The sequence below is a fragment of the Colius striatus genome, chromosome 18 (genome assembly GCF_028858725.1).
Source record: "Colius striatus isolate bColStr4 chromosome 18, bColStr4.1.hap1, whole genome shotgun sequence".
NCBI lineage: Eukaryota > Metazoa > Chordata > Aves > Coliiformes > Coliidae > Colius > Colius striatus.
Genome location: NC_084776.1, coordinates 1,303,609 through 1,331,442, shown reverse-complemented (window position 1 = coordinate 1,331,442; position 27,834 = coordinate 1,303,609). Strand labels below are relative to the sequence as shown.

The 27,834-nt window shown below is 57.2% G+C and overlaps 1 protein-coding gene across 1 annotated transcript; it reads left to right on the top strand.

Moving 5' to 3' along the window:
- The first annotated feature begins 291 nt into the window (after window positions 1-291).
- On the top strand, window positions 292-26,980 carry NPLOC4 (NPL4 homolog, ubiquitin recognition factor). The gene is made up of 17 exons (XM_062010892.1): window positions 292-372; window positions 1,384-1,464; window positions 3,678-3,790; window positions 4,577-4,756; window positions 6,691-6,739; window positions 7,523-7,617; window positions 8,687-8,810; window positions 9,429-9,608; window positions 11,005-11,091; window positions 12,738-12,809; window positions 13,502-13,628; window positions 15,539-15,699; window positions 22,491-22,562; window positions 23,618-23,713; window positions 24,521-24,637; window positions 25,279-25,381; window positions 25,600-26,980. The coding sequence occupies exons 1-17, from the start codon at window positions 358-360 to the stop codon at window positions 25,755-25,757; spliced, it is 1,830 nt and encodes a 609-aa protein (XP_061866876.1). The 5' UTR covers window positions 292-357; the 3' UTR covers window positions 25,758-26,980.
- Window positions 26,981-27,834: the final 854 nt, after the last annotated feature.

Below are 27,834 nucleotides of genomic sequence, written 5' to 3'. Positions count from 1 at the left end.
CCCGGGCAGGGAACGGGGTTGCTGTCGGAACGAAGAGACCGGCGCGGCCGTGACGAGGGGGAAGAGCTTGGCGGTGGCACCGCGGCGGCGCCGGGGGACAAGTGCTGCGGGTGCACCGCGGCGGCGCGGGGGACGGTTGTGGCTGTTGCACCGGGCCCGGAACGTCGGAGCGGCGGAACGCGGCGGCGGGGGCCGCGGGGCCCGTGCGGGGCGGGCGCGGGAGCGGGCCGGGCCCGGAGGCGGCGGCAGGAGCGGGCCGGGCCGGGCCGGGCGGCGCCGAGCGGGGCGCGGCGGGACGGAGCGCGGCGGGACGGGCCCGGCGCCGGGCGGCCGCGGGACACCCGGGCGGGCGGCGCCATGGCCGAGACCATCGTGAGTGCGGCCGGGCGGCGGCCGGGGGGGAGGGGCGATGAGGCAGCAGATTCCTGTGGGGCAGCGGGGCCGGGCCGCGACGGGGCAGCGCGGCCTCGGCTCGGCTCGGCCCGGTCCGGCGGCCCCTCCGCGCCGGGGCTCTGGGCGGGTTCCTCGCGGGTTTGCCTCGGGGACGTGGCCCCGCGGAGCGTGTGGGGTTTGGGGCCGTGGTGTCGGGGGAAAGGTGCCCGGTCGTGCCCGGGGAGCCGGCGTCGCCGGAGCAGGGGCTGGTCGGTACCGTAAAGCTCTCTCGCTCCCCTCGGCCGGGCTGGCTGCCGTGCGGAGAGCTGGGAGAGGGTGAGGGGGCGCCTGCGAGGTGGCGCCGGGACCGCGGTGCCCTCCCGTGCCCTCTCGTGTCCTCCCGTGCCCCCGGCACCCCCCGTGCCCCCGTCTCAGCACACGCTGCCATCTCGGCTGTGCCTCTGGGTAACATCCCAGCAGGTGAACTCGCTCTTTAGAGCAACTCGAGTGGCTTTGCAGGTCCCCAACAGCGTGAGGACACATTTACCCTTGCTGCCAGCACGGGAAGAACAGTCCCTGGCTCTTGCCCAAAACGCTGCCCTGGCTTTGGGTTGCAACAGAGCTTCTGGTTGGTGTTTCAGAGGAACAGCTGGAGCCTTGTGGCTCTTCTGCCTTTTCCATCAGTGACAGAGCTGCACGTCAGTTGCTGTGGTTTGAAACCCCACAAGGGTGAAGGTGCCCATTAGCACCGGTTGGGCCAGTGCCTGTGTGGAGGCACTGAAGAAACGCCTCTGAGTCACCCTCCTGAGAGGCTAATTCCACGTCTGAGGTCGGGGCCTCCACCAAAATGTCAGCGTTAGCAGTCTTCTGGAGGCCAGCTTCTGGCTGTGCCTCCTGCGGGAGGGTGATCCATCCCCCAGCAAGCCAACACCCTGCCCAGAGCAGGGCCCTTCCTTGTGCATGAAGCCCTGTGCTCCCCCACTAACCCAGGCTCTCGTCCTCCCCCCACAGATCATCCGTGTGCAGTCGCCGGAGGGGGTGAAGCGCATCACGGCCACCAAGAGAGAAACGGTGGCCACGTTTCTCAAGAAGGTACCGTGAGCTCCTGGGCAGCCTCTGCTCAGCCCTGGGTGAGGGGGAACTCTGTCACCTCGCTGAGGGAAAAGCTGCTTGTGTTTGGAACCCAGTTTTCCCATTGCTGTTCCAGAGGGGAAATGACAACAGACTTACTCGACTTGTCAGGTGGAGTTTCCAGTGGTGGGAGTTTTCCTGGGAGAGGAACTGGTTTTAGTGTTTGCCGAAAGAAATGGCTGAGGCTGGCAGCAGCAGGAAGGCTGTTGGGTTGCCACAGCCCGCTGCAAGGGCCTGGCCTCTGCTGGCATGATCCACCTGAAACTCTGCTGCTTGAGTTGCGCTTTGGTCATGGTCGGGACGTGCTCTGTGTGCTGCTGCTTTCCCACCATGGCTTTGGAGGCAGGGAGGAAGGAATTAAGGGGAGATGTGAAGGTGATGTGAGAGCCTGCGGGGTCTCCTGGGAAAGGTTTCCAGGCTGGGCTGAGGAGGGCACACACAGAATTGTCTGATTGTTCTCTGTGCTGATGTGACCGTTGCTATTTGAGAGTCAGCATCTCTCCCTTCCCTCGCTCTGCTGTAACCTGGAGCCCCCAGATTAGGATTTCTTTGCTTCACAAGAGAAGCACTTTGTGTCCCTCTGCCTGAAGGGCCTTTCTTTTCATCAGCTAGATTTTCTTTCCCCCTGTGAGGGGGAAGGGGAGCAGACTGAAACCTGCTGCTGTTTGTGAGTCATTTGCTTTGTTCCAAGCTCGAGCTCAAGCCACAACAGCCATCACCACCTGCCCATGTGAAAATCCTGAGGGGTTTCAGGGCTGGCTCAGAGACTCCTGCTGCTGTCTCCAAGCAGTCACACCCCAGGGAAAAAGCCTTGCTCTCAGATGCTCAGGAGGCTGTGCAAAACAACCTGCTCAGTTTCAAGGGCTCATATTACTCGAGGCAGCCTGGAACAATCCTGCCTGCAACCACTTGCTGTTGGAACAAAAGCATCAGCTCTCACTAACTTGCCTGTTGATCTGGGGAAAACTCAATCCTCCTGCTGAGCTGAACTCTGGGGGTTCTTTCCTGCTGGGGGGTTCACTCGAGAGAAGTTGCAAACGTTGCCCCCTCCCCTGAGATCTGTGTGTGTTGAGAGCAGTGGGTGGTAACTCTGCAATCTCCATCCCATGGGGTGGATTTTGGGTTCAGCTGGGTGGCTGGAGTTAAAGAGGCATCAGATTGCTGCTTCTGTCACAGCAATTAACTTCAGCCTCCTCCGTGACGCAGCCAGAGCAGCTGCAAAAGGAGTGTGCAAGGAGCCACAAGGGCCTCTGGAATCTTCTCTGTCTCTTGCAGCACATCCCAGGGCAAGGGAGCTGAAAAAGGAAACTGCAGAGCCCTCTGTTAACGTGTGGTGGGACTTGTCTCTCCCCCCAAAAGTCAAGGAAGTCTGTGGCCTGAGGAGTTAACCTGTAACTCTGGTGTAACGGGAGAGGAACCGTGTTGTGCCCCTGCTCAGGCAGCAGATCCTTCGCTGCTGCTCCTGTGACAGTTGTGTCTGTCCCAGGCAGTCACTGTCCCTGAGGCTGATCAAAGGCACAGGAGCACGTGCTTGATGCAAATACAGACTGTTAGCTTCAGAACTGAGGAAGGAACTTGTTACCTAGAGAAACTTTGAGAGCTGTGAAGAAGTGTTTGACAGAGTAAAGCAGCCTTCAAGTGAACTGCTGAGAGGACGAGTGGAGAAAAAACCTGGCAGGGGACCCAAGGGGTGGTTATTGTGAGGGTAAACTCCATCAGGAGGGAAAACAAAGGAGAACAGCAGGAGGAGCCTGAGTGAAGCTCATGGAGCAGCTGGTCAGCGAGAGCTGAGCCAGGGCCACAAGATCCTCAGAGGTGATGACCTGGACCGAGGAGCTCTGGCTGTGGGAGGATGAGGATGGTGTGCACTGGCGAGGCTGGAGCTGGAGGGCTGGGGTGATGGGGGAGATGGTTTCCCTCCTCTACTCATGACAGTGCTTGGCTGGGTTTAAACAAAATACTGCATTTATGTTGTGTGAGAGACACGTTCTGTTTCAGTTGCTTTGTTTAGTAGATTCCTTGTGTTTCACTTGGCTCTCCCACACTCCTCAAACGCTGCTGGAGTCAGCTGAAGTCTCGCAGTCCCTGCACTTAGTGCTTGCTCTCAGCAGCTTTCTGCACCTGATCCAGGGTGTGAGGTATCTTAAACCTTCCCCTCCTTCGCTCTCTTTCAGGTTGCTAAAGAATTTGGTTTCAGGAACAATGGCTTTTCTGTCTACACCAACAGAAACAGGACGGGAGAGATCACAGCGTCACAAAACAAATCCCTCAACTTACTGAAAATCAAGTGAGTCCCGGCGGAGGGTGCTGGGGGTGGAGGAGGGGCCCTTGCACCACAGCCTCCCTGCTTCCCCCCGAGGCTGGGCAGCAGCAGACACCCTGTTAGAGCAGCCTGAGCCTTCTGCTGTTGCTCAGCAGCTGCACAAGAGGATGAGCTCCACTGACGTGCCGAAACAGGCGTCGGAGGTGCCAACAGGCGAGGCCACGGCAGGCGGTTCTGAGGGCGCCTCTTGGTGTTTGCCTGTCACGTCGAGCCAACAACAGGCTCCTGTTTCCTCCTTCATGGCCTGCAGCAAGCTCCCTCCTCCCTGCTCTCACCCACCCTGTTCTTTTCTCTGCTCAGTGGCAGTGGGGTAGGCCCCTGGGCAGGAGGTTCCTCCCTCTAGCCTGGTGCGTGGGGAGATCAGAGGCACCGGCCAGTGCAACAGCTCTGTGTGTGGCTGGGAATGGGTTCAGCCTGGCCATGTCAAGGATAATGTTAAACTGGTTAGAGATACCTTGGGAAGGCTGGGAATTGGTGTGCACAGGACCTGCACAAGTCCTTTTCCCTATTGATTCTCTCCAGAGGCTCTTTTGGCCTTTTTCATCGTTTTTTCCCCTCAATCTTTTCTCTCAGTGAGAAGATTTCTATTGGTTGTGCAAATGACCAGAGCAGCAGCAGGAGCAGCCTAACAGTGGCTTCAGCCTGCCACGTGGGCTGCTCTGGGACAAATTAACAGCTTCCTCCTTGGCCCAGGAGGGATTTTGCCCAGGGGCAGCTCCTGATGCCCGTATGTCGTTTCTCACACCCCAGGCATGGTGATATGCTGTTTCTCTACCCCTCGAGCCCGGCTGGCTCCTCCTCAGAGACCATGGACACCTCTGTCTCCCAGGGCTTGCGGCCTGTGGGGGCCCCACAGGTGGTGGAGGATGAGATTGACCAGTATCTGATCAAACAGGACGGGAAGATTTACCGCAACCGAGACCAGCAGCTGTAAGTAGTGGCAGCCTTTATTGCCGCATCTGTGCCTCACCACAGCTCGTAACGGCGTGTCTGGAACCAGCAGCCAGGAAGTGTGCTCTGGGAACTGCCCTCTGAGCTGCTGCTCTGCCTCTCACTGCCTTGGGAAAACAGCCCTTGCCATTGTCCTGGGAGGTTAAATCAAGCTCTGGCGAGGAAGGAAGCAGATACCAAAATCCCAGGGTCTTTGCCAGGAAGGACTCATTTAGAGCATCTATTGTTCCCATCAAGGTGGCCCCTGAGATGGGACTGGTGATCCTGTGCTTTGTGCTCCTAAAACACTTGGAATTCTCTGGATGAAAATGAATACTTTGAACTCTTCCCTGGGATGCCCCAGCAGCCAGTGCTGTGGAGAAATCCTGGGTTATGCAGAGTGTGTGGCTGACTGAGCAGGGCCTGCTGTCTGCAGCACCTTCTGTTCCAGACACTCCATAGTGTAGCTCCCTTGCTCAGTCTTTGTCTTCCCTACCATCATGTGCCTTTCTAACCTTTCCCTGAAACCAGGGAGCTCATTTTGCTCATGGAAACGCAACAGAGTCCAGCTTTGCCAAAGCTCTCAGCTGCAAGAGGCTTAGGTAAAGAAAGCAGCTGGTGTGTTTTGTAAAAGAATACAGGGGTGAGTTAATACCACTGTAAATCTCCACTGATGCTGCTACAGGACCCTCTGTCTGCTTGGGGTTTATTGCTCCTGGCCTCATGTCTGTCCTGGTTGTTGGCTTGGGGCTGGATCCCTTTGCAAAGTAACTGCCGAAAGGGCTGGAGTGAAAATGTTAAAGGCAACTCTTTCTGAACCAGAACAGCTCTGCCCTTGCCCATTGTCTTGTTCTCCATTTGGTTTATCTGTGGTGCTGCAGCAGCCAAGGAAGTTTGGAGAGATGTGGCCTTTACATGGCAAATCCTATCTAACCTTTTAGGGCAATGAGAAAGGAGGGAAATGGCACATTACTGAAACAATAAAGGCAAACCCCAGCAGCCCATGGCCAGAAACCCCATTGTCTTTAAATTGACCACGTTTTTTCAACAGAATGGCTGGAGGTATTGTTCCTAGCAGGGAGCCAAAGTGCAGTGGGGGATATTTATGATAAAAAGAGTGTGTCTGGGCTGGTTCCTGTGTTTGTGAGTGCCTATCAGTCTCAGCACCAAGGGATGCTGGCCTTCCCCGAGTGCATTAGCAGCCTTTAGTGGCCCCTCCACACGCATTATCTGCCACAAGACTGAGTTAAAAGCGGTGCTGCAGCCAGCTCCCCTCACAGCAGACATCCCCGCTCCTCTCCAGAGGCCTTCCTTTGATACCCAGCTCTGACCTAGTGCTGGGGCAGAGGTGGGGGGTTGTTCTGGGAGGTACAGGGATGACTTTGTTGGTTTGATGTTTTATCTGAAGCAATCACCTCGAAAGGAGATGTTTTTCCCCTCTGGTTTGTAGCTTCACCCAGCAGGTCTTTATCCGATAAACACGTGCTTCCCTCTTTGTTCCAGACCATCCCCTGGTGCCTGATAAAGGATGAGAGGTTTGGGGTTTTTTTGTTAAAAGCACACACTCCAACCCCTCTGATGTAGGTCTTGAACTCTTTGAATTGACCCCCCCTCAGCGTGGGGCTGTAAAACCGGAGAAGCTGTGACCTGGTGTCGGTCCACGCGGCCGTTGGGAGCTGCTCGTGGGTGGCTCAGCCAGTGGGGAGGGTTTGATCTTGACCTGGGACTCTCAGGTTGAACCTGAAGCTGTTGCTGTCTCTCTTGATGGGAAATGATCTTGTGGTGACCCCTCTGAAACCTTCCCTGGTGGGTGGAGAGTCGCTCAGAGCTGCCTGATGCTGTAGCTCTTCCCTCCCACTCCCATTATCCTTTCACAGGCCAACTCTTCCCTTGGTAAATGAGATTTAACCCTCCCTGTCTTTCCCTTTGCTTAGGTGTCGCCACGGCCCCCTGGGGAAATGTGTGCACTGTGTACCACTGGAGGTAAGAGCCCCAGGAAGGTGCCTTAGAATGGCAGACAAAAGCATCTGCCCTTGGCTTTGGTTTCTTCCAGCATGAGTGCTTTCCCTCACAGTGCTGCCCACGCAGAGGTGGCGGCCCCGTGGCACTGCCAGGCACTGCTAAAGGTGCCAGCTCACAGCCAGGGTGACTGAAGCTCTAGGCCTTCCTGCCCCTGGCTGTCAGTGCTCTGCTTTTCTGCAGGAGTGGCTTTCACCAAGAGCACTTTAGTAAAGCTCCAAGTTTTCCTCCCTCTTCTCTTGCCTGGATCTTTTTGTTTCAGCCCCTCTCTCCTGGATCCCAGTGCTTCCCAGTTTAACTACGTGTCACGCAGGTTGAAGGCAGCTCAGGCACAGCCTGCAAACGTGCTGAGCTGTGTGATTTATGGCACGAGGCAGGGATCCCCAGGATGGCTGTTCCCTGCTTCCCCACCGCAGGCTCTGCCAGCTCTTTGGCCTTGTTTGAGCAGCTGGGCTTTTCCTTTGTTGTTAGATATTGAAAGGGAAAAGCATTTTGCCTTTGAGGCTCGTTCTGATTTGTGGAGCCAATCTGTTAGGAAAGTAGGAGGTGATCATAAAACTGGCTTGTTGTAAAGCCCCACTGTTTCTGTCACAGCAGCAGCAGCTTTGAAAATGAGCCTAAACTTGCTGGATTGTTACCACATTGCGAGGCAGTGGGGACAGCACCGGAGCAGCCATTTGTTTGGGGATCAGTGTGTTATCACACAGGTGTCTGACCTGGCTTTTCTTTGTGTGGTGTTTTTGGCAGCCTTTTGATGAGGATTATTTAAACCATCTGGAGCCTCCTGTGAAGCATATGTCCTTCCATGCCTACATCAGGAAGCTGACCGGAGGGGCAGACAAGTAAGGAGATCTGTGTGTTTAAGGGTATCTACTGGTGTACTTTCTTCTTTTCTTAAATACAAATGGAAGGACAGACACATCTGAGCAGAGCAGTGCTGGATGTAAGTACTGGATGGCAAACTGAGGAGGAAACAACAGGGTGAAAGGAAAAAAAGGAGGAGGAAAAAAACCGTGACTATTTTGCTGTGAGGATGTAATTGCTGCCAGGAAACACTGCTGATGGGGGCAGAAGGTCAGATGGAAGGAAAGAGGTTCCCTGATTACACCAAGCTCCCAGCCTAGGTCTCAGACCTCCTGCAGAGGCACTGAGCCAGTGGGGAGCTTTTTATTCACCGATGGCTTTTTCTTACCTACAAAGATGAACAGAAAGATGAGGGAGGCTAACGCTGCCCTGTCCCCTGCTCCGGGTTCTCTCAGGGAAGCCCTTTCCTGCCGTGCTGCCGTGGTTCAGCTTCTGCTGCCTGGACAATGAGGCTCCTGCCCCGCGGCGGGACGGGGGCGGGGGCTGGAGACACCCCGGACGAGCTGTGAGGGAAGAAGCCTGAAAGGAGCATTTCTTGCTTTGCGCCTCGCTGGGGCGCACGTGTTCAGCGAAGGATCCCAAGTCCCCGTCGGTGATGCCGGGGAATTGCTATGCTCTGAAGGGCAGCTCCTGTAGAGAAGTTGTTGAGAGGTGCAGCCTCCTCCCTCCTGTTCCTAAATGCCGTTGGGATTTTATCAGTGTCTTTGGGAGATGGCAGCCCAAGCCCAGAATTCCTCCATGTGAAGGGAAGTTCCCTTTGTAGGAAGCCTCGTGCTCATGAAAGGAGCTCAGCTTTGCCCCAGCAGTGTAATCTGTTGCATCCCATGTGCTGCACAAATTATTTAGGCAGGGTCCTGTGAGTTCTCTGTCTCAGCCCTTGCTGGAATATGTGCTGAGGAGCTGGGTGAGGGAGCATATGTCAGTCTCCTTGAGAGCCTGTGAAGATGCAAAGCATGAGTGCCACTGTCTCCTCTGTCCCTCTTTCCCCTTTAAGACCTAAAAGCATCAACTGCAGTAACAGCAGCCTTCTCTTTTTCCTTCTTACAGGGGGAAATTTGTTGCCCTGGAAAACATCAGCTGCAAGATCAAGTCAGGCTGTGAAGGGCATCCTCCCTGGCCAGAAGGCATTTGCACCAAGTGTCAGCCAAGTGCCATCACTCTCAACAGACAGGTGAGACAGAGCTCACAGGAGTCCTCTGCTTAAAGCTGAGGCAGTACTTGGCTTTTGGTTTTGGAGGGATGATTTCAAGAACAGCCAACTTGGAACAAGAAGCCTTTGTGGATTGGCAGTTGTCTGGGAAATGGCTGTTAAAGTCTTCAGTCCTTGCAGAAAAGGACTCCAAAACGTGTCTGGTTCAGCAGTTTCTTCTTAATGTGGAGGACATCTGAGCTGGCACTGCTAGGGATCAATCTCCACTCTGTCCTCAAGGGATCCAAAAGGCCACCCACCATTTCTTTTTGTTTCCTCTTTAATGTCACTGTCTTCTCCTACTTACAAAGGCTCTTGGGGTGAGTCCCCTCATAAGGAAGCCAAGCTAAGGGACTGATGGGGCTGCTCAGCCTGCCCCACACTCCAGTCTGTGGTGGGTTCTGCTCTCTGGTCAGGGGAGCAGTGCTGAAGGGGGAAGAAGCTGCAGCAGAAGGGAGTGGGAGGGGGCCACCCAGCTTCCCCTGCCCCAGTGGGATGTGGCTGTGGCGGGGTGGGGAGCGTCCGAGGCAGCTGGGAAGGTGCTGGCAATAGGCAAACTGCCCATCAAGGACGGCCTGACGCTTGAACTTTGTCAAACAGAAATACAGGCATGTTGACAACATCATGTTTGAGAACCACACAATTGCAGATCGCTTCCTAGACTTCTGGAGGAAGACAGGGAACCAACATCTTGGGTATCTGTACGGCCGGTACACGGAGCACAAAGACATCCCTCTGGGCATCCGCGCCGAGGTCGCTGCCATCTACGAACCCCCCCAGGTAAATGTGGCTGCCCTGGCCTCGGTGGCAGCTCCTAAATATCATCAGGGAACATGGAAACGTGGTTTTGGTTGGGAAACCTCACAGTATTCCTGACCACAGCTGCAGGAGTTGAACAGCCCTGTGAGAGGTGTTGTGGTTGGTGTCCTTGGGGGTTGTTGTCACTCAACGACCTTGAGAACCCAGATTTGCTTTTTGTTATTTTTTTTTTTACATTGTCTTTTACATCCCCCCTGTGTTTGATGATTTAAAGCCAGGGAGACTCTGCAACAAGCAGCTTTCACTTGCCATATGTCCCTGGAGTCCCAGGGCTGGGGTACGGAACAACTTGAAAACAAATTGTGTACTAGGGGGGAAAAATAGTCACGGCCCTTTGCTTCCATTTATTACCGGCTCTGGGATAATGTGTGCAGTTTAATTAGACTAAAAGGAAAGCTGCTGCCTTGGTGGAGAGGCTCAGGGTGAGGTCAGGTGCCTGGGAGCAGCCGCAGTCCCCACTAGATGGTGCACAGCCCCACACTCTGCTCGCCCGGCCTGCCGGAGGCTGCGGCCAGCCAGAGGCTGGAGCCAGCCAGGTCCCGCCGAGCCCAAAAGCTGAATTCAGCGTCGGAGAGATGAAAAGAGAGGTGGTAAATACAAGCACGGCTGGGATTGCAGCCCAGTTTGCCTCCTGGCTTCTTCCACCGCTGACCCACGTCACTTTTGTAGGTGCAGACACCACGTATGCAAACCTGGCTTGGTGTGTCAGGCAATTCCTTCCTCTTGATCCTTTGCAGGGTTGCTAAAGTGCCAGGACACAGCCCAGTGGAAAAGCCCAAACGGATCTTGGGGAGTGTGTGTGTGTATGAGCAGAACTGCAAGCCTTTCCTAAGTTCCTTTCTTTCCCCCACACACCTGCTTTCGTTTCGATCTCACTGCTGAGCCCCTGCCTTGGAAGTTCATGTGCTCCTGCATGTGCACAGGAAAGGCAAGGGAGCTTTGTGCAGCCCTGGCAAGCAGGCTCTGCTGTGCTTCTGGACTCCCCACACTTGGCAGCACCCAGATGGAGCTGTGCTTTCCTGGGGGTGGGCTCTTAGATCTACTGTGTTTGTGCCTCTGCTGCTCAAACCCACGAAGCAGCAGCAGCACAGAACTGGCAGCTTGGACACAGCTTGGGGAAACGTCTCTCGTCTCTCAGCAGCAACAGCCTGTTTGTGAATGCTGAGCCTTTCATTCATAAACCCCAGCAAGGTTTGCAGGCTGAGCTGGAGAGCTCTGACAGGATGGGTCTGTGAGCAGAGGAGGTGAAACTGGTAACGCTGAAAGGGAAACCCAGACCTCTGCCTCCACCTCCTGCCTTGCTCCTGACCCTGGCCCAGTGTACTCTGAGTTCCTGACCTGTTTTTCTTTGCTGCAGATTGGTACACAGAACAGCCTGGAGATCCTGGAAGATCCTAAAGCTGAGGTTGTGGATGAGATCGCTGCGAAGCTTGGACTGAGGAAGGTCAGGATGATGTGGGACCCCACGGGCCCTTGTTTGGGGACGCAGAAAGTCATCGTCGGTTCTCGTCAGCTCCAGGGGGGTCATTCAAGACTGTGTGGGCACATCTGAAATGTAGCTGGAGGGTCAGGGGCTTTTAGGCATGAGAAACCAAACTGAGAGCGTTTTCCTGAGTATGGGCATTTAGCAGCTGAAGTCAGCAGTGCTCTGTCATGAGTCACATCAGAGGGTGTAGCAGAGAGCACACACACACTTTCCCCTTCATTTCTCCTCGGCCAGGAGCCGTGGCACAGACGTAGCTGGAGTTGCCTTCTGGGTTCATTCTTCCTTTTGACAGGATCTGTGCTCCCCTGCCAGGAGCAGAGGCTGCTGCTTGCTCTTTCCCCCCTTTCCCTGGGCTCTCTTGGTGCTGCTGAGACAGTCTGGAGCGAGTTCACCTGTAGGTGCAGGTCGCTGTGGGCCTGGCTTCCCTCCAAGGTGTCTGTTGGGATGCAGGTTGCTGACTTCCCTCCAAGGTGGCTGTTGGGATGCAGGTTGCTGACTTCCCTCCAAGGTGTCTGTTGGGATGCAGGTTGCTGACTTCCCTCCAAGGTGGCTGTTGGGATGCAGGTTGCTGACTTCCCTCCAAGGTGGCTGTTGGGATGCAGGTTGCTGACTTCCCTCCAAGCTCTGCTGACACTTCCCGCTTTGGGAATTCTTTTGGTGTCGTGTGAATGCCAGGAATGAGATGTACACAAACAAGATTTGACTTGCTAAAGAAAACACAAATCAGAGTAGACTCTGGTACTGCAGACTGTAAACATCTGTGGCAGGTCTTTTGTGCTCTGAAGATAAGATCTTCAGCCTCTTGCCAGTGTCTGAAGCAAAGCTTCTGTGTGTGTTATTTATTTCCACGCTTTTCCTCTGCTTCTCACATCAGATATTTTTAATCAATCTGATTTAACATGTAACTGGCTGCAGATTTTTGCCTGTCTGGGTTCTGCCAGGAGCCTCCTCTGAAGGGTTAATGCTCAGGGAGCTGCTGGGAGCTGGTTGTAGCATGTGTGGTGTGTGTGTGTGCAGAAGGGTTCAGGCAGCGGAGGGTGTGTGTGTGTGTACACACATCTCCACTCCTGTGTGCAAACAGTGCAGAAAGCAGGAATGTGGGGCTTGGATGGGAGCAAGGCTCTGGTTTGGAACGAGTCAGGCTCCAGTGGGAGTGCAGGAGCTTTATCTCTGTGAGCTGAAATGAGATCATGTGAGCTGCTTTGTCACCCGCTGGCGCTCACCAGCCCCTGCTCCAGCGCTGCATAGGAAATGCTTTTTGCTGTGGGTGGGAGGAGGTGGCAGCCCAGAGGCCTCTCTCAGCCTCCAGATCTTTCCATGAAAAACTATTCCATAGTGAAACATAAAGCTGCAGGTGCTGCTGAGCAGCCAGCTGGCACCCAGCTCCTGGAAATGGGAGTCAAACGAGCCCGCTGCAGCTGCGAGAGCCATTTCCTTCAGGCAGCATACAGCGGGGCCCTGCGAGGAGCCAAGAACATCTTGTCCTGCTAGCAGAGAGTGGATAAGCTCTCTCCTGCTTTGGGTTTTGGGGGTGGGAGGGTTTCTTTTTTCCCCTTCTTTTTTTTTTTTCTTAAAGCAGCTTTCTTCATGATGGTTCTTTATAGGTGGGCTGGATATTTACTGACCTGGTCTCTGAAGACACACGGAAAGGGACAGTTCGGTACAGCAGAAACAAGGTGAGATGGAAGCGCTCAGCTAATTCCTGCTGCTGGTGCTGAGGGCCTGTGGAACCCCACCAGTGCTGGCTGGGCAGAGCAGGGTGCTGAGCCAGGGCAGTGACACAGGGACTGGAGTTCTTGTGAAACAGGGTTTTTTTTTTCTGAAGGAAAAGGAACTCGAAGGGCACTGTTAGGGCACTGAAGCTGTTTGGACAGCAGACAAAGCTCCCTGCAGTCCTTCCCCCACTCTGCTTCAAGGAAACAGTGGTGCTGGTGTAAGAAAATTCAGTGAGTGGAGAGAATGAGGTGGTGTGAGGTGCAAAGTCAGTGAGCAGAAGTGACTCAGAGGATGTTGCTATGGGCTGGGCTTTGTGAGATAGATGTGGTTCAAACTTTGACCTCAGCTTCCTGCAGTTCTACAACCAGCAATCTCCCTATTTGGAAAATGAAACCCTGGCTTGAATAGGGAAAAAAAAAAAGGTGTGTAAAGGTGGGTGGGACAGGATTGTGACAGCCCTTGTGCTGAGAGCCCAGCTCAGGGCTGGGCAGCTGACAGGGCTCATTCTTTTCCCAGTCTCTGCAGCAGCTTTCTACGAAAGCGTGGGGTTTTTTTCTGGGGTATTGGTAGTTTTCTTTGGCTGCAGACCAGGGAAATAGGTCTAGGCTCCATCACATTGTCCTTGTTACTGACATTCCTGCTTTTCCCTCAGGACACATATTATCTAAGTGCAGAAGAGTGCATCACAGCTGGAAACTTTCAGAACCAGCAGCCCAACATCTGTCGTCTTTCTCCAGATGGTCATTTTGGATCCAAGTTTGTCACAGTTGTGGCTACAGGTATAAACTGGCCTCAGCTTGCCCCTGCTCTCTGGGTTACACATGAATTATCTCTTTTTTCATAGAAGAAGAGTGTGCAGCTCTGCCAGAAGAAGTCAGACATCCTGGTCCCCATCTGTCCTGTTTAATGAGGTTTTTGCCTTTGCTCTGTCAAGGAAAATTCTTTTTCATTCTTTGTGCTGTCTTCTCTACCATTATTTACCCTGTCCCCTGCAGGAAACTTAATTGAGGCTCAGACCTGACAGCATCCCCCTCTCTGATCCAGAAAGCATTTTTTGCCTGCAGCCAGGGGAGTTGCTGTTGCTCACTTTACCGTTTGGAATCTTGATTCTGCTGCCTGCGAGCGGCAGCGCGGAGCCGCGGCCACCCCGGCCCTGGCTCAGCACAAAGGAGGGACCTTGATCTCCCTTGTGTAGCTCAGGGAAACCCTGACGTAGGATGCTGTGCTCTTCCCTACATGGAAACTTTTCTGCTGTTGCTTCTTTCCCTGAATAAAACAGAGAAGCCAGCAAAAATGCTTTGCTTTGTCACCTCCGATTACGGCCCTTCTCACAGCGAGTCTCCGGGGGCAGCAGGCTGCGAGGGGAGGTGTTGGCGTGTGCTGGGAGAGTTGTGGTGTTACAAGTTCAGTCTGCTGGTCTCCACAGGATGTCACATGTATTCATTTAAGATTCCCCTGGAGCAGACACGTTGGGTTCTGGGGGTGTTTAACACAACAGCTCCCACACGGCATCCAACGTGAAAACTGGAAGTGGGAGGTTGCGTTCCCTGCTCTGAGCCTGAGCTCTCTGAGTGTTCCTGGAGCCTTTTCCAGTGCAAACTCTCCCTCTCTCAGCTAACAGGCCCGTGCAGTCAGACAGCTGCCTGTGCATTCCAGACTGCTAAAGGCACCCATCTTTCATTAAAGAGAGATGTCTATCTCGCTTGCTTTATTTAATTCTTTCTTTCTGTGTCAGGTTTTTCTTTAAACAAGGTGTTTTACTGGGGAGATGATGGCCAGCTTTGTTCAGCTCTTCCTCCTCTCTTGGTTTATGTTTAGTTTCCAGGAGTGTTTGTTCTGGAGCAGTGAGTGATTGAGGCTCAAGATCAAAGGGTAGAAAATGAATATATCCTCTTTTCTGTTCCAGATAATTTCATTCTCTTCTGTTAAATCAGCCCATCAGGTTTCTATTTAAACACTTGATTCCTTCCTTTTGTGCCATATAAATATATTTGGATAGTTTGCATCAGCTTTGCCTTTAAATCCTCCACATGGATTAATTCCTATCCCCCTCTGAATTCCTAGATTTGGAAATAGTAACGTTTTCCTACCATCTGTCTGTGTCTTCTCTTTCCAGTTGTATTCTAATGACATATGACCTGATGTTGCTTACATTATCCAAATTAAAGCGCCAAGCATGTGATCCATCAGCGAGCCAGGGTCTTAATTTCCACTTTCCATGTCAGATTTCCACCAAGCCATCCATTACAGGCTGAGAAAACACTTCTTCTTTTTCTCCTGCCTGACATTACTGGGTGACCAGCCCTGAATCTGCAGCTCATGGTTCCTTGGTGCCTGGTTTTTGTTTCGAGAGAGAGAAGCCAGCTGCAGGGCCTGGGGCGGTGGAGGGGATGCTGTCAGGAGCCTTGGAAGGGCACTTCCACCTCCTTTAAGCTCCTGGCAGAGCTGTCTTGCTGCCAGCCCAGGGCTCTGTCTTGTTAAGCTCGCTGTGGAAATGAGGGTTACTAAATAAAAGTAGAGTTCAGGTGGGATTCTTGCCTGAGAAGTGCTTCCCACGCACAGTGGTCCCATCCCTCTGCTCTTTGCCATCAGCAGCACACGTTTAACGCTGCCCATCGGGTTGTTCCTCTCCCTGACACCGGCCAAACCACCCTCCTGTGGGATTTTCAACCAACCTCTTCTCTTCCAGGTGGTCCCGACAACCAGGTCCACTTTGAGGGGTACCAGGTCTCGAATCAATGCATGGCCCTGGTTCGGGATGAGTGCCTGCTGCCGTGCCGCGACGCCCCGGAGCTGGGCTACGCCAAGGAGTCCAGCAGCGAGCAGTACGTGCCTGATGTCTTCTATAAGGTAAGGGCTGCGTGCCTGGGCTGGGGAGAGCTGCAAAAACAGCTCTGCTGCATGTCTGGAAATCGGTATGGCCAGCTCAGGAAAGGATGTCTTTGAGGTCTGAGCTATTTTCAGTAGTTCCCCACATGTCTGCAGAGTTCATTGCCTCAGCTCCGCTTCCCCCTCGTAAACGTGCCGTGAGGGTTTCCGGAGCCGCAGTGGCCGTGGGCTGCCCAGCTGCTAAACCAGGGCTGATCCACCCTGTGCTCTCAGCTCACCTCCTCTTCTGTCTGTGTTGGCAGCCTCTGCCATGTGTCTCTGTTGGCTCTAATGGCCAGCTGAGCTCAGCTTGCTCTGCTGCACGGCCACGTGGCGCGGTGAGAGCGGCGAGTGCCCTGCGTGGTGCCAGGCAGGACGGGCACTCACTGGGCAGCAGATGCAACAGAGGATAGCAGAGCTCCTGCAGCAAGAGAGGCACTCCTGGTCTAGGTTTTGTTCTGTGGTGCCCAGTGATGTTGGACAAGGGGTAACGAGCACAAGCTGGAACACAAAAAGTTCCACTGGCACAGGAGGAGAAAGTCCTTTGGTGCTGAGATGAGGGAGCCCTGGCCCAGGCTGCCCAGGGAGGGTGTGGAGGCTCCTCTCGGGAGGTTCCCAACCCCATCTGAACATGTTCCTGTGCCCCCTGAGCCAGGGGAACCTGCTGTAGCAGGGGCTGGGGCTGCAGCAGCTCTGCAGGGCCCTGCTAGCCCCGCACCACTCTGTGATTCTGTGTGATTCTCTGCATGAAAAGGAAGGTGTGAAGGCTTTCGGAGCAAGGGCAGGACCAGGGTGTGCCTCAGGATTCCTCTCTGGTACCAGGGTTACTGCCTGTGCCCAGCTCCTGTTCTCAGGTCAGACAGTGAACTCCACAAAGCCTGGTCCCGAGGAGCAGCAGGGGATGCGCGTGTCCAGAGCACATCCAAAATCCTCTTCCATGAAGCGTCACGTGGGAGCACTGCAGGTCACCTGTGTGCTGCAGCTTTCCATCCAGCTCCTGGGTGATGAATGGACTGTCACTAGTCCCTTGACAGTCGCTTCTGGAGAGCTTCAGCCCCCCGGCGTCTGCGGGGCTGAGTCAGAAACTTGGGGACAGGGTCTCTGTGGAGGAGGCTGATGGCACTGCTTCTCCAACGGGTGTATGTCGGTGCCCCCTGAGCAAGGACAGTGGGATTAATTAATGGCACTGCTTGCCAGCTAATTAGCCATCCATCACCCAAGTTAGTTATCTCATTCTTGTCCGTGTCTGCTACTCAGAGCTCGCTCAGCCTGCAGTGCTCCCACTGCCAGGGAGCGTAGGGTAAGCAAAGCTGCCTTCATGTGGGACGACTGCAAGGAGCATCTTGTGCAGCAGCAACAGAAATGGGGCTGCTCAAAATGCTCCTGTCCCCCCCAGTCCTGAGCAGGGAAATGCTGGCCCCAGTTAGCCCAGGGGACTCCATCTTTCCCCTCCGCCCCTCAGCGCTGAGCTGCTGGCTTGTCTTGACACGGCCTGAAAACGAGGAACACCTCTTGGCTGCAAGAGAGGAGAGGTGGCTGGAATCCCTCCTCCTCACTCAGCACACAGGCAGCTCGCTCTCGGGAGCCGCTCAGCCGGGTGTGATGGAGCTGCCGGGTTGGTTGTGCAAGGCCTGGCCCCGCACGCCGGGGTGATCTCAGCTGCTGGCGCCGGGGGAGCCGGGGCTGTGCCACCATGGGGGCGCAGCCTCGCAGGAGGTCCCGGAGCTCTGTGTCCCACATGTGGGGCCACCCTGGGTGTGGGGAGGAGCAGGAAGCCGGTGGGTGTTCCCACGAGGCCTTCGCTCCCACCCGTAATCCGAAGCGGGGAGATAAACAAAACGTGAAGGGATGGCTCCAGCACTCGGTGGAAATTTCCATCCTGCAGCGCTTGCCTGGGTCAGGCTGCAGCTCAGCCCATGTGGGCTGGGACTTGTAACTGCCTTTCTCATGATGTGCTCGAGGAAGGCTCGAGGACGGCTCTGGCGGCCGGAATTGTCCCTTCAGCCTCCAGCGGGCTCGGCTGTAGGATCTCCTCGGGTTGTTTGGAACGTTCTCAAACCAATGGAGAGCTTAGTCACTGCTGCCTTTGCAAACCTTTGGGGTCCCATTAAATACGTGAGGCGTGAGCTCAGAGACACTACCTCACGCTTACTGGGTCGGTGACAACGATGGTGTCAAAGCCTCGGTGAGATGCAGCACACGGAGCTGGGCGCTCAGCCTTGCACTCCGTGCTGCAGCATCCCCCTCCCCTGCCTCTGGTCCCCCCCTCTCACCCCCAGCAAGCTTTGGGCAGAAAGCTGTGCTTTGGAGTAGCTGCATTTCGTCTCAGACTGAGGAGCTGTCACTGGCAGAGAGGAACCAGCCAGGTCGATGTCTTTATGTAATCTGCAAGTATTGGTTTGAGAAACAAGCCCAAAGCCTTTGGGATGAAAGGAGCTGTTCAAGAGTATTCCCGTGGGATGAGAAGCAGAAGGGCAATGTTTGTGGAGCACGGATGTGTTTATGGAACAAGGGTGCATCCAGATGCAAGGCCACAGTCTGTCCAACCCTGGCATCTGCAGCAGGACGATGCTGTAGATTCACCTTTGGCTTCATGGGCAGGAAAAGGTGCTGTTTGTGGCTCTTGTGAAGCAGAAGCCAACTGTGCTTCAGTCCCCTGGTTCAGAGATGTCTCGTAGCTCTGCTTGGTGCTGAGGAGCTGGACTGAATGATCTCTGCAAGTCCCTCCCAACCTCTGCCACTCTGATTCTCTGATTTCGATGATGACTGTGGAAAGATGCACCTGGATTGCTGAGGAGGGGGTGAGGCAGGAGAGCTGCAGCTTCAGGGGCCCCACCATGCAGGCAAAGAGGTGCCTGGAAGGAGAGGAGCAGCTGCCTTGGGTCAGAGCTCCGTGGTTTGCAGAGTGGGAGCAGGGGCTACCCTGTCGCCCAGGGCTGCAGCTGCCCGGGACTCACCTTCCTGGTGTGTTCAACTGCGTGGGCTTTTCTTCCATGGAAGCAGGGAAGCGATGGCACTGGCCTTGTCCTGCCTGAGGAGGCACGAGGTGTTTTGCCTCTGGCCTGGTGATTGCTGGATTCCTTTGCCACTCTCTCTGCGTTGGCACCGCTGCTCGGAGGAGCCGCCGCGGTGGGACTGGCACCAGCCACCTTGTGCTCACAGAGGCTGCAGCTCTCCTCAGGCCTGAGAGCTGAGGGCTTTGGGGACCCTGAGTACAAGTTTCTTTGCTCTGAGATGCCTCCCCAGGTGAGATCAGCCAGCAGGAAGACAACACCCCCCTTGGGCTCCCAGCTCACCTACCAGGCACAACCAGCACCTGCTCCTCGGGGCTGTGAGGCCACAGACCTCATGGGGGAGTCACCGTGGTCAAGACACAGGCGAGTCAGAGAAGCTGCTCCCTTGGGCAGTAAAGGCAATGACAACTGTGTTGTCGTGGCAGCTTCACCCCAGTCCTCAGCTGGAGGAGGGAGAGCCCGTCTGAACACCACACACGGGCATTTCCTGCCCTCCAGCACTCTCCTGTGTCCATCTGGTTCTAGAAAACAGCCACGTGGATTCTGATGTGACTGGGAGTGTACCTTCCAAACCATGGGGTGATTATTCAGAGCTGAAGTCGCTTGCAGATGGTGCTCAGTGCCCCAGCCAGCCCTCAGCCATCGCTCCCGCTGTTCTGCCCCTCTGCCCAGCCTGGAACTCAGCACTGACTCCCTCTGCCCCTGCAGCCCTCCCTGCTCTGTCCCACTGGTGACTTCATGGGCACCTCCAGCTTGGGAAAGAGATTGCTGAGTTTTACAGACCCTTTGAAACTCTTGAGTGATGGGATTTGGGGCCTGGCCGGCTTTGTCTCTTATCACAGGTATTTGTGTCAGCTTAGTGCAAACAGGAACATGTCATCCTTGCAGTGAATTACATTTTACAGCTGCTTTAATGCTCCCCAGAGTTTCTTGGGGAGGGTGTAAAACAAAAGCCCTTCACAATGGCACCAGTGTTGTCAAAGAGCCCTTTGGCCTCGCGGGGTCTCACGCTGAGACGTGCCTGCGGGTGCTCATCCCTCTCTTCAGCCCTGTCCCATCTGGCCCTGGAGAGCCCTGAGCCAGGCACTGCTTTTGTTGGAGCTGAGGGGAGCCTCTGAGGCAGGCTGGCACGTCCCAGCCTGGCACTCCTGGCCTTCCAGCCCTCTGCTTTGGAACAGCCTTGTCTGCAGGCAGCTCAGGGTGAGCAGCGCAGGACTTCCCCTGGCTGGCCTCACACCAAGGGCTGCGAGAGCCGCCTTAGCCTTAAATGTCCCAGCTGCTCTGGGAGGGGAGGATGCTGCATTAGCTCATGAGGAGTCTCCTGAGAAGGGTTGCAACTCTCACTGACCTATCTTTGCTCTCAGAGAAGTCGCTTGTGTCTGGGGGTGTGTGAGGGGTCAGGACTGCCCAGGGAAGAGCCTGGGGGGGTCGGAACTGCCCAGGGAAGCACCTGGAGGGTCAGAACTGCTTGGGGGAGCTTGTGGAAGTCAGCAGAGGGATGAGTGAGGTTGGGCTTTATTCCCCCAGGCCAGGCCTGGCTGCTGCCTTCAGCAGAGCCCTGGGGAAGGGGATGCTGAGGGCACGGGGTGCTGACCCCTGACCAGCCCTGGGACACGGAGCTGGAGCTCCTTCCTGGCTGGCAGCCTCCTGGGCTGCTCCCCTCACCCTCCGTGGAACACCCTGAGGCAGCAGGAGCCTTTCCCCTCTTTGCCCTCATCTCTCTGTAGCTCCTGCCCCTCACCCTGTTTTGAGGCTTTGAGGTTCTAATCCCAGTGCCTGATACAATCTCCCTTTTGCCATTTTGCTGCTGTCTTTGGGGATGATACATTGCCCAGGTCTCAGGCTTGTGGGGCGTTTGGTTTTGTCCACGAGCCAAATACTTCTGCCCTGGTTAACCCCTTCCTGGCCTCCCTTTGGAGCAGCTGCCAACGGGTGTTCGTGGCTTTGGGGGGTCTCGGGCTCCAGGGGTTGTGCTGAGAGGCACTTCTGGGGCCTGGGTGGCTGCTGGGCTCAGGATGAAGATATCTCTCTCCCTGCTTGACGTTTGTTAAGACCTTTAAAATGTAATTGCCTAATAAAATGGCATGTGGGGGTTGGAGAAGAGTGTCAGCACTGCAGGGGGGGCTTTGTGTGTGAGGAGGGGCAGAGCTGGGACACGTCCTGGGGAGCAGTTTGGTACTAACAGTCTAGTGTGTGTCTCAAGGGCCGGGCAGGGTGACATTAAAGAGAAAGGTATTGGAGGTGGAAAACCCCAGAGGCTGAGATTAAAGCAAACAGGTGCTGGAAAAATGTTTCTGCATATTAGAACTTAATTAGATTTGAAAATGAATTCCAGATGGGCTAATTACGTGTGAGCCGTTGCAGGTTCGTTCTTGCAGGGGCAGGGTTGTGTTTGGGAAGCTCGATTCGGTCTGATTGGATTTGATTCCTGCCTCTCTCAGTATCACTGAGATCTAGAGGCAGCTTAGCTCTCAAGGTCCTGTGATCTCCCTGCAAAGGCTCCACTGTCTCCTCCCGCTGCTGTCAGAGCCGGGGAGATCTGAGGCCACGAGCCACCGGGCTCGTTGCTGAAATAACCACGGGGCCAACAACCTGTCACGTTCCAGGAGCAGAGATCCTTATCGGGGTTGCTTTTAAAGAGGAGCTTCAAAGGCTGGAAGGTAGATTTTTGTCTTCCAAAGGGACCTGTTTGGTGGGGACAGGGGCTGCCTGGGGAGGGGGCTGCAGCCTGCAGGGAGCAGCGTGCCGGAGCCTGCTCGGCTCGGGGCCGTCGGGGTGCTGGGGCAGAGCTGGGTGCTGGCTGCCGAGCCGCATATTTGTGCTGCCTCGAGAGGAACAGAACGCAGAGCCAGAGCCGCCGCCGGCGGCGGGAGGAGGGAGCGTCCGGGGGACGGGCTGCTCTCAGCTCCTCCCCCCGCCGGGGTCCCCCGAAGCCCCGAGGGGTCGGGCGGCTCTGCCTCCAGCCCCGGGGCTCCCCAGAGCTCGATGCACAGAAACTTTACGTTAAAGCCCCCGACTGGCAGTTCCGGGCGTGTGATTTATCTGGGGCTCCATGAATGATTTATCACACGTTAAGTGATGATTTAGGTAGAAAATACAACCCCCTCTTACAGAATCCTTAATGAAAAGTGCCAGTTCTCATGGATTTATTCCTGCAGCTGCCTTTGAACCCGGCGTGTTTGACATCAATCACGTCTAATTGTCACCTTGTGATGAACGAGCATATGCTGCCCGCTCTGCTCTGTAATTACACTTTATGTTCCATTCGCCTGGCAAAGCCAAACAAGTTTCCTCCTTGTGATGTGCTGGCTCTTCGGGTCTGGGCCTGGCTTCCCAAGCCAGAGCTGGGGCAGAGCCTCGTGGTGGGTTTTGCAGCCAGTTGGGTTTGCCCTGGCCGAGGTGGCAGCCACGGGGCCAGCCCTGGGGTCACAGACACTGCTGCTGCTTCACAGGTAACACCAGGCACCCCTCCCAGGGCAAGGGCTGAGGCAGACAAGCCCAAGGTGGTTTGTGGCCACACAATCCCTCGGCTGCTGAGGGAGCAGAGGCCCTGGCTGCTGGGGTTGGGGATCTCTAGCCCCAGGCAGCTCCACAGCACCCAGCCACATCCCAGCAGCTTCTTCTCCACCCCCGTCGGTGCTGTGCCAGAGCTGAGGCTCCCTGGGTGCCTGTGTGGGCATCTGCAGGGCAGGATCCCACGGGCTTCACACCACTTCCATGCCCAGCACTCATAAGGCTCTGCTTTTCTTCTGTTTCCAGGACATAGACAAGTTTGGCAACGAGATCACGCAGCTGGCACGGCCACTGCCCGTGGAGTACCTCATCATAGACGTGAGTGTTCCTTCTGTTTGCTTTCAGCAGGGGGTGGGCAGGGTGGAGTCAAGTTCTCAACCCACCCCTGAAACTCACAGCAGAGGTGATTCATAAGACACATGCTCTTCCTTTCCCTTTTCCTTTCCCCTTCCCCTCCCTTTCCTCTTCTTTCCTCTCCTTTCTTCTCTCTTCTCTCCTCCCCCTTTCCCCTTTCCCCTTTCCCCTTTCCCCTTTCCCCTTTCCCCTTTCCCCTTTCCCCTTTCCCCTTTCCCCTTTCCCCTTTCCCCTTTCCCCTTTCCCTCCCTGTTTGGCTGCCAGGCACAGGGGAGGGGCAGTGTGGTGCCCTGTGGGGTCAGGGGTGCTGGGAACACGCTGCTGCCCGGGCAGGCCCCGCCTGGTGCCTTATCCCAGCTCTCAGCTGGCACAGAGCCCCGCGGCAGGGGAACAGCCAACCCCACGGGTCCGTGTGCCAGGCACTGCCTCACGGGCACTGCCTCACGGGCAGCTAATTGAAAGCTCCAGTTGCCTGTGTCTCAGCAACAATGCAGAACCCGTCTCCTTCCCGTGACTCAGCACACCAGGTTGTACAGAAATGCCTGTGCCTGGGGGAGGGAGCTGGCGGCTGGGCCGGGGCAGGGCTGCTGCCTCCCCGTCAGCTGGCACTGCCAGGCCCCAGGCACGGCTCTGCCCCTTGGAAAGGAAATCCTTACAGCAGGAAAGCAAATAATTTGGCTGACAGATGATAGTGCTGGAGTTAGAGACGTGCCAGTAACGGTTAAATCCACCTGGAGCAACTGGCGTGGTGCAGCTGCCCCGGCACAGGCCGTGTCCCGCGGGCACGGGGAGGCAGCACTCGGCACAACCGAGCTCAGCACGTGCCCAGGTTGGTTAGCCAGGGGCTGTGCTCACTGCAGTAGCCCCTCCAGTGTCAAAGCCACCAGCAGGTCCCTGCTGTAAGGGCCCAGCTGCCCTGGCTGAGCTGGAGCCTGTCACCCACCAGCTGTCAGGAGCCACATCCTGCTTCCCCCTCGCGCTGCCAAAGCTCTGAGCAGCCTTTCTTGTGTTGTTTTCAGATTACTACAACTTTCCCCAAGGATCCAGTCTACACCTTTTCTATTTCTCAAAACCCATTTCCCATCGAGAACCGTGATGTGCTGGGAGAAACTCAGGTAAGGAGCGACGGGGACCAGCGCTGCTGCCTGTGCCCTTCACTCGCCCCCATCACCCAGAGCTTGCCAAGGCCACCAGCTTGCCAGTGGCAACCATGGCTCCTGGCTCTGTGCAGGGCTGGCACCTCCCAGCCAGCGCCAGAGGCTGAGGGGCTCCAGCCCCACGGTGACAGCACAGGACCCGCTTCTCCCTGCGGGCAGGAGCGGGATGAGGGGCTGCTGCTGCAGCTCTGGGAGTGCTGGCTTCTCTTCCTGGGTGGAATTTTGTAAACACAGAGCCCTTTGAGTGCTGGAGGCTGATGGTGTTGAGCAGAGGCAGCTGCTGGGCAGCTCGAGGCACTGGCCAGACGTTGCTGACACACACAGTTGCTTTAAAGCAACAGCAGCTCGTTTCTCTGAGGCTTCCTCCAGAAGTCACCATGAGAAGGGCTCAGCTGCTCAGCAGCAGCTCTGTGCTCCATTCTGAGGGCACCCAGGTTCCAGAGCAGAGAAAGGGTGGGGAGGAAGGGGCAGCTTTGTCCTCATCTGCCTCTTTCCCTTGGGGACTGGCCTCTGCTCGGTGTGTCTTTGGTCCGAGATCTGCTCTGCTCCCCCTGGGGCTGTTGAGCTTGGGTAGTGTGGGCTCAGAGCTCTTTTTCTCTGGAAGCTGTTAGTTGCAGCTCAGCCAGGCTAGGAGCTGACTTTGGGAGGGTGTCTGCACGTTGCAGAGACAGGAAGGGTTCAGGACCTTCCTGTTAATGGACCTGAACAGCAACACAGAAGTATGATGTGGAGGCAAGTGACTGCCCTCTCTTACTCTCTCTCTAGGACTTCCACAGCTTGGCCACATACCTGTCCCAAAATACTTCCTCCATTTTCCTAGACATCATTTCTGATTTCCATCTGCTCCTCTTCCTGGTGACAAACGAGGTCATGCCCCTGCGGGTACGTAACGGGGAGGAGTCGGGGCCCTGAGGGAGCCCTGGGCCTGCAGAGCAGGCCCCTCACTGCCCCAACACCTCTGCTTCCAGGCAGAGCTCTTGGTAGAAGGTTTAAAAAGAGAGACCAAAGCCCCTGACTAAACCAAGGGCTGTCTCTCAGCGCCTGGAGCAGTGAGGGGCTGTTAGCACAGGCACAGAGCAGGCAGAGCCTCCTCAGCTGCAGCTCTGGGAGCTGGAAACAGAATCCTCATGGGCAGCTCGAGGGAGGTTGTGCTGCCCCTCTGCTCTGCCCTGCTGAGGCCTCATCTGGAACCCTGTGTCCAGTTCTGGGCTCCCCAGTTCAGGGAACTGCTGGAGAGAGGCCAGTGCAGGGCCAGCAAGATGCTGAGGGGACTGGAGCATCTTCCTTATGGGGCTGTTTAGTCTGGAGGAGACTGAGGGGGGATCTCATTAACACCAGTACCTAAAGGGTGGGTGTCAGGAGGATGGGGGACACTTTGATCCATGGTGCCCAGCAACAGAACAAGGGGTAATGGACATAACTCATGGTTCTGCCTTGCTGTGGGCGGTGTGGGGCGGGCAGGGGGGCAGGGAGCCAGCCTGGGCACTGGAGCAGAGAGCTGATTTCCTTCCTCTGGCCTCCAGGACAGCATCAGCTTGTTACTGGAAGCTGTGAGGACCAAGAACGAGGAGCTGGCACAGACCTGGAAGAAGTCAGAGCAGTGGGCCACCATCGAGCAGCTCTGCAGTAAGAACAGGGGTCCCTCAGGGACGGGGGGAGGGGAGTCCCTTGGCCCTGAGGCCGGTGCCACTGTGGGGCTGAGCCGGGGAGGGGCTGCAGCGGGAGATCTGCCCCCGGGGTCGAGGGGCAGCGTGTGTGCAGGGAGGCTCCAGCCCGCGCTGGGAGCCCAGCTGGGGCAGGGCTGGTGCCCGCTGCCCGCGCTCAGGGCCGTCTCCCCTCCGCAGGCACCGTGGGCGTGCAGCTGCCGGGGCTGCCGGACTATGGCGCCGTGGGCGGCTCGGCACACGCGGCCTCGGCGGCCATGTGGGGCTGCCAGCACTGCACCTTCATGAACCAGCCCGGCACAGACCACTGCGAGATGTGCAGCCTGCCCCGTGCCTGAGCCCCCGGACCCCCAGCAGCAGCAGCTGCCCCCTCCCCTCCTCCCTGACGCTTGCCCCCCTCCCCCGGGGTGTGGAGCGGGGCTGGGGGTGCCTCCAGCCCTTCCCCTCTTGCCTCCTGCTCCTTTCTGGGGTGGCCCCATAGTCACAGCAGCAGGAGCCAGGCGCCCTGGCTTTATCTTGGCTGTCCCTCAGCTCGGGGAGCCGATGCTCAGCCTCAGCCTTCGCCCAGGGAGGTGGGGGCTGCCCCCTGCCACCCCCAACTGCCCCCCTCGCCCGCTCCTGGGTGGGTGCTGGGGCCTGGGGGGGCTGTGGCCAGCCAGGACACCTCCCTCCTCGCTCGCTTGCCTGCCTGAAGCGGCCTCCCCGTGCTCCCCTTCCCCTGCGTGCCCCAGCCCCGGCTGCCCTCGGCTTTCGTGCTGAGCCGGCACAGGCCGAGCGAGCGGCTGCCTGGGAACGGCGCTGGGCCAGACAGCAGCTCTGCCAGGCTGAGCCCCAACGCTGGCAGCCTTCCTGGAGCAGGATGGGGCCTCCCCTGCCTTGGCACAGGGCAAGGAGTGGGCATGTGCCAGCTCTTGGCTTGGCAGTGCTCCCGTGCCACGCACGGCACCGAGCTGCACTCGCTCCCTCTCGCGTGGCAGAGCTGCCTCAGCACCCATGGGGCTGCATGGGGGGTGTCCCCCCTGTGCCCCCTCACCCCACAGAGAGCCCTTCAGCTCCTGGGGCAGGTGCCAGGCTCCTGGGACTGCAGCTGACCCACAGAGTGAGGCCATGCTGGGAGAACCACAGAACTTGGGCACCCTCCTTGCGCCCCTGGGCCAGGAGTTGGTGAGGGAGGCACTTTCCCCTGTGCCCACCTCCCGGGGCTCTGGCTGTGCCCTCGCTGCAGGGGCTGGGAAGGGTCAGGCAGATGCTGCTGGGGGCTCAGCTCTGCCCTCCCCAGGCCTCTGCCACCTCCTGGAGACCCCCTGCCCTGGGCACTGCAGGTTTAGGGGGCACCAGTTCCATCACAGCCTCTCAGAGGGAGGGAGGAGGCTCCATCCTGCACCAGGATGGCATTGCCCTTGCCCTGGCACCCCTCGTGGCCTCCCCGTCGGCTTTGTCCAGCCACGGGGCTGCTTTTCCCCTGGGCTCGTGGGTGCTGGGGGCTGCAGGGGCGCCGGGAGCAGCCGGCCCCTGGCACAGGGGCTGCGAGTAACGTTGAATAAACGCACCTGAAACCAGAGCCCGTCTGTGCTTCTGTCAGCCGCGGGGGGGACACGGCAGGACCCGGGGCCGCTGCAGCCCCCGTCCTCAGCCCTGGGCCCCGCCGGTCTGTTTGCAATCAGCGCCGGGGCCGCGTGGGCCGGGCCCCGCGCCAGCCCCCAGCCTTCAAAAGGGGAGGCAGGAGCTGTGCCGAGCCAGAGCCGGCGGAGCCGAGCCCGGCGAGTGGCACAGGTAGGAGGCAGAAAGGGGCGGCAGCGGCCGTGGGACCCCCCTCACGCCCAGCCCTCGGGGACACGGCGCCACACAGCCACCCGGCCTCGGGGCTTCCCTGTCCTTGGGCCCTTCTCACCACGCTCTTCCCCCCGGCAGCGCCATGCGCCGGCTTCTCCCCCTCCTGCTGCTCCTGGCTCTGGGCTCTGCTGCCCAACCGAAGCGGCGGCCGGCGGCGTGGGACGGAGCGGCCGGTACCCCCCTGCCCCCAGCCCCTCCCCACTGCCCCTGACCCCTGCCGGGCTGCGGGTCCCGGAGCCGCTCCGAGGCTCCTCGGGGGGGACTGGGGGCTTCTCGGGGGGGGTGGGGAGGGGGCTGCCCCCACCAGCCCGTCCCCTCCGGTCCCCACAGCCGAGAAGGCGCCGGCCAAGGGCTGCGCCAACCTGACGCTGGTGCTGGACAACTGGAAATTCGCCATCACCTCGCAGATGAGGAACCTGTTGCTGTTCGATCACCAGACCGTGCTGCCCGACTACGGCAGGTGAGGGCCGCGGGGCCTGCGGGGGCCGGGGGCTGCCGGCCGTCCCGCGCCCTCACGCCTCCGCCCGGCCCCGCGCAGGATCCGCTCGCTGTCGGCGGCTCTGGACGAGCTGTACCGGGACT

Coding starts and splice junctions, on each gene's coding strand:
- NPLOC4 (XM_062010892.1), top strand. Junction 1,465..3,677: donor TGGCCACGTTTCTCAAGAAG/GTACCGTGAGCT, acceptor GCTCTCTTTCAG/GTTGCTAAAGAATTTGGTTT. Junction 22,563..23,617: donor TGGAGTACCTCATCATAGAC/GTGAGTGTTCCT, acceptor TGTTGTTTTCAG/ATTACTACAACTTTCCCCAA.